Source organism: Pygoscelis adeliae, unplaced genomic scaffold (genome assembly GCF_000699105.1).
Source record: "Pygoscelis adeliae isolate BGI_AS28 unplaced genomic scaffold, ASM69910v1 Scaffold1, whole genome shotgun sequence".
NCBI classification, from domain to species: Eukaryota; Metazoa; Chordata; class Aves; order Sphenisciformes; family Spheniscidae; genus Pygoscelis; species Pygoscelis adeliae.
In genome coordinates this window covers 4,237,667-4,243,182 of record NW_008824051.1, presented here as the reverse complement: position 1 = coordinate 4,243,182, position 5,516 = coordinate 4,237,667, and the positions used below count along the sequence as shown (strand labels likewise).

Sequence of the window (5,516 nt, the reverse complement as noted above, 5' to 3'; positions counted from 1 at the left end):
GCCCCGCTCCCGCCCGGCGGCTCCCGGCCCTTCTCCGGAGCTCCCTGAGGTTTGGCGGTGCGTGCGAGGTCTCTTGCCTCTCTCCTCGGGTGGTTTGACTGGGCTGCTAATTGCTGTTAACTCTTTTTCCTTCATTGGAGTTTTAAAAGATTCCCTCGTTGCTGGGTTTCTGGGTTGTTGTTTTTTTTTTTTTTTAAGTGCTGGAGGCTCAAACCGGACTTAAGGCAACCTGTGGTTCTGATCTTACGGAGTCGGTCTGATGTTTCAGTCCTTTTGGGGACCAAATTTGTCATTTTCACACCTGAAAGGTGTAAGGCAACCTGTATTTCTTAAACTTTGGAGTCAGTCCGACGTTTCAGACCTTTTAGGGACGCAACTTGTCATTTTTAGACGCGGAAGGTGGAGTGAGAATCCAGGTATTTTTAGCGGCCAGTCTTTGGGAATGAAAACACTGGAGCATGGCACCCTTGCCTAGGAGGGAATAGCTCTGATCGCACCATACAGGGTCTTAACATGCGGTGTCCTGGTATCTTGTTTTAGGAAATGGCCCTGAGCACCGTTCGTCTGCAGTGTGCTGCTCAGAGAAATGCCCCGTCTCCGGGTGTAAGTGATACCAGAAGCCGTCCTGGAAAGCAGTTTCTGTGCTTTACCTTTTCCACACGAGACAGCCCTATCGTTCTGATTCAGACCCCTATGTGCAGCCTACCAGGTTGTAAAGGCTTTTTACAACCTGTCACGTCGACTCTGTGAGGACATAACAGCAGGCAAAACGGACCATGGCTCCGAACATGCTCGTCTGCTCTGCCGTTTTAGTAGTGGTGGCAGCAGCAGCATGAGAATGGAAATACTCATACTACCTCAGGCAGCTGGGAAGGGGCAGTGCTGCCACTGTGAAGCACTGCAAGTGTAAGAAATGTAATGGAAATGTGCAGCTGTTAATTGTCCAATCAAATATGGTGCAAATTTCGTGTAAGGACTTGCAGGATGATGGACTCTGTCCCTATGGCTTCTTTGTCCTGCTACCTGCATTTTAGCATATGGATGGGGAGAGGCCCCGGACTCTGGTATTTGAGCTAGGTTTGGTTACATAGTCACATAAAATGTTTTTAAATCGGGCTGAAAGTTGAGCTGGAGCAGGAGGCGACACTTAGCTTTTCATGACATGCGGTGACTACCCGTAAGCAGGAGACTGAAGAAGTGGTTAGAAGAAAATGCACACCTCTACCTCTCCAGGAAGGGATGCGTGCAGAGGTATGATGACGATCCAGACGATGTAACTACTGCATTCTTTGGTGGCTTCAAACCTCCTCCATGTCTTCAACGTATCCATCCAGCTAGAGAATATTTGAAGGTAGGTCACTACCAGCTGCCTCTGGTGGGAACTGTTGCAAACACTAGCAAAGACGTGGTTGGGCTGCCCTGAGATCTGCAGCACAGTGCACCTGTCACCTTATTTCCAAATAACGACGTTACCTGCAATGCCTTTTTGTTTAGTAGCAGCATGGGCAAGGACTATTGCTCACGGCATAATCTGCCCACTTCAGCTCTGCCCCTGCCCGAGGGGGGCTCCCCTGCCAGCAGGGCACCTGGCACACTGAAAACCCCCTGTCAGCAAGTGAGATAGGCGCCTATGTCAGAGCCTGCAGCTAAATTCAGGCCTTAAGCATCGACGCTGCTTTAAAAAGATGGGGCTTGTGTCTGAGCTTCTTGACTGTCTCAGAAAGTTCGGTGCTGTGGCTGTCCCACCCTTTTTGCTTGCAGAAGAGCCATGCTGCTTGGCCGGGCCTGTGTGAGCATGGATAGGTAGCTCTCGTGCCTGGCGGTCTTAAGTCGATGTGGTAAAAAAGGAGGAAGCTGGGAAACAAAGAGGCAGAGAGGTGACGTGACCCAGAAGTGGGGACTTCACCCGTGATCGTAAACAAATTAGTAATAATTTAATTAAGGGGATCTCCCCATGGGCATGTCTTGGCCAACTCACAAATCAAACTTCGCCCACCCTTTCTTACGCTTTATTAATTTTAGCTAAAATGTTTTTGCAAAGCATTTTGACCCAGTCTAGACAATCCCTTACTGTCTTCCCATAACAAGTTGGTACTTCCAAATTATGCGTCACGCTGCTGCAGTGTGACCATTCAGACCTGATGTCTGTGTAGCCTGGAAAAGCTGTGGTTATTTTGTGCTGGATTGGGCCCAAATTCAGTTGATGTATTTTAAGTCATGTGGTACTGCTTGTTTCATTTATAATCACGTGCCATATCTTTGGAATGCCACCTAATGTTAAATTCCACTAGATTTGGGTATTTTTATTCATATGCGGTATCTGATTGAAATGTAACTGGCAATATACGAAGTATGCACGTATACATATGCAGATGGATATGTATTTTCTTAGGTCTGTGGGATTTCAGTTGCATTCTGAGGGCATGATTCATTTCCTCCTCTGAAACTCCAGCTATTGGTGCCATGGGTGTGGAGCTTGCCAGTACAGGCCAAATAGGTGGAGTTGTCCAGGAAAGAGTTGGGCCACAGGACCGTCCAGTAGATGTGCTGATTCAGTGTAATTCACAGGTCGTTTGATCCATGTCTCTTCTGAATGTTTCAAACTACTCTTACATCTGTGCTGATGCATTCCTGGCCCTAGTGAGCACTGACTGAATTATAATTTCCCTGCAAGGAGTACCTTAGCTGACATAGCTGCCATCGTAGGGAAAAGAGGGCCCACTGCACCCCGAGAGGAGGTGCTGTCATTCGTAACTGACACCTGGATTCTGCCTGCGGATACATGCTATAGCTGTGATACACCTGTGAGCATGAAAGCTGACAGCAGTAGAGTCATACGGACATAAATCAGGCCCTTTGTAGATCATGCCTTGCCACCTTACAGGTAGTTTTGGGCTACTAATGCCGTACTCGGTTCTGGGTGGCTATACCTAGGTGACTCACACAGATCCTTGCACATAGTCAGACTACAAGCAAGTGACATCTAATAGGTAGAGGAGTAGTTTTCTTTCAGCTTGGTCCTACAGCAGTGCTAGGGACATAGTCCCCTTTCCCATGATTTATGCCACACCGTTTAGCTAGTGCCACATTAATGTCAGTGGGCGAGTGTTCCTGTATCTCTTTTCTTGATTACACTTCCATTCCTAGAACTCATCAAAAGTCTATTGCCTTGCTCCCCACAAAAAAGTCTAAATAAGTCAAAAAGGCTGTTAATATAATTTTCCATTTGAAATGTATTTTATGAGAAATGTTATGCTCTTGATAAAACAGCGATCAGTCTCTGATTCTGCAGTGGTGTTTTAGACTTAATTGGTAAATCATGCTTGCCACTTTTCATTTAGAGAGGATTTTACAGACATAATTAATTAAACCTGACAGTATCCTTGTGGGATAAGTAAGTACTCTGACTTTTTAAATAGTGACACTCAGGCAAACTGATTATACTACTGTCTCAAGTCAGTGGAAGGACCAAGACTAGAATGTAAAACTTCCTGCTATCTTGACATAATTTAAGAGATGAGACTACCCATCCTTTCCTTATTTCATTCTGATACCCATGCGTGTGATGCCTGAGTTACTGGGTGTGGTTCTGTGGCGTATAATATGCAGTGTGTTAGACTAGACTGTTTTCTGCTTAAAATCTATTACTTGATTTAACGTGGAACAGAGTTTTTACAATATCTCTATCTGGAACCATCAGATGTGTAACTGTCATAATGCTGCTATTCATTCATTCATCCTTATTGTTTCCTCCAGTATATTCCATTTTAATAGTAGTAGCAGTGCTTTATAGTGCTTCATAATGGCCTGTCAAGACCAAGATGACATTATGCAAGACTCTGTACTGAGAGGTGTAAGGTACTCACTGGCCCTTGACTTCTAATCTGCACGTGAAAGATGCCTGTGAGAGTGAAGAACACAAGAACAGTTGTTCACAAGGTACCCAGATTAACAAAGGACAGGTCAAAAATTGCTCTGATAAGAATTCAATGTTTCTCACTTCTAAAAATGTTCCTAGACATAGGCGGGAGAAAGGATGAAAGACATCACTTAAAATATGAAACAAATGTGTATGTTCCTTTCAGAATATTCTAAGTGTGCAGAGATATTAACAAAGGTAAATTTTGTCCACTGAAGTCACTTCAAGAATTTGAAAACATGCCTTTTAAGAGTAGATTTTCCATCTGCTAGACAGTCAGTCATGTACTATCGTATATATGGAGACTGGCTCATCTGGATATTTGTTCTTTTACATTTTAATGGTATCCCAAAGTGTAAGTTGCAGATAATGCATTTGCAAGACTTAAATGTGTTACACACTTTCATATTATTTTTGCATGGAGGATCAGGACAGGATGAAAAGAAACCTTTGTGTGCGTGTTCTTAGGACAATAATTAAGATGCTGTATGACACGAGGGAACATTTTTTACTTCAGATACTATGACATCATACTGTTTGACAAAAATGTAATTAACCGTAATGAATCTAAGTTGATATTTGCAAGTGCAGCTTCCTGCCAAATGTCAATAGTCATCTGCTTCAGTTTCTGTGTCATCAGCGCAATGCGTAGAGACAGTGTGTTAAGATACCTGATACTGGGTTGGGAGCGGGGGGGTGGGGAGGAGAAATACAAATGTCACATTACTTATATTACCCTTGTATTAATACAATAGCTACTGTTAAATATACTTATTGTCTCACAGTGAATGCCTAGATATCAATCTCCTATCAAGTCTGTGGTGAATAACTGTATTTTATTCTTCTTATAGCCCACAGTTGGTAATAATGCAGTGTCGTGGTTTAACCCCAGCTGGCAACTAAGCACCACACAGCCGTTTGCTCACTCCCCCCCTGTGGGAAGGGAGAGAGAATCAGAAGGGTAAAAGTCTGAAAACTCGTGGGTTGAGATGAAGACAGTTTAATAGGGAAAGCAAAAGCCACGCGCACAAGCAAAGCAAAACAAGGGATTCATTCCCTGCTTCCCGTGGGCAGGCAGGTGTTCAGCCATCTCCAGGAAAGCAGGGCTCCATCATGCGTGACGGTTACTTGGGAAGACAAACGCCATCACTCCGAACGTCCCCCCCTTCCTTCCTCTTCCCCCAGCTTTACATGCTGAGCATGACGTCACATGGTGTGGGATATCCCTTTGGTCAGTTGGGGTCAGCTGTCCCGGCTGTGTCCCCTCCCAACTTCTTGTGCACCCCCAGCCTGCTCGCTGGTGGGGTGGGGTGAGAAGCAGAAAAGGCCTTCACTCTGTCAGCACTGCTCAGCAACAACAAAAACATCCCTGTGTGATCAACACTGTTTCCAGCACAAATCCAAAACACAGCCCCATTCTAGCTACTGTGAAGAAAATTAACTCTATCCCAGCCAAAACCAGCGCATTCTCCACCCCTTATTCCATATCATTGACATCATGCTCAGGTCCCACACTAGCCAATACATCCTCATTAACCACCACCCCCTTCCCATCCTTTGATACAATACACAGATATCATTCCCTCAGTCTATGGAC

At 44.9% G+C, this 5,516-nt stretch overlaps 1 protein-coding gene across 1 annotated transcript in view; it reads right to left on the bottom strand.

Moving 5' to 3' along the window:
- Window positions 1–515, bottom strand: part of SDE2 (SDE2 telomere maintenance homolog (S. pombe)) — a 10,213-nt gene extending 9,698 nt beyond the window's left edge. The window contains exon 1 of the mRNA XM_009333695.1: window positions 498–515. Within this exon, the coding sequence (XP_009331970.1) occupies window positions 498–515 (18 nt within the window). The remainder of the gene's footprint in view (window positions 1–497) is intronic.
- Between the last annotated feature and the right edge of the window lie 5,001 nt (window positions 516–5,516).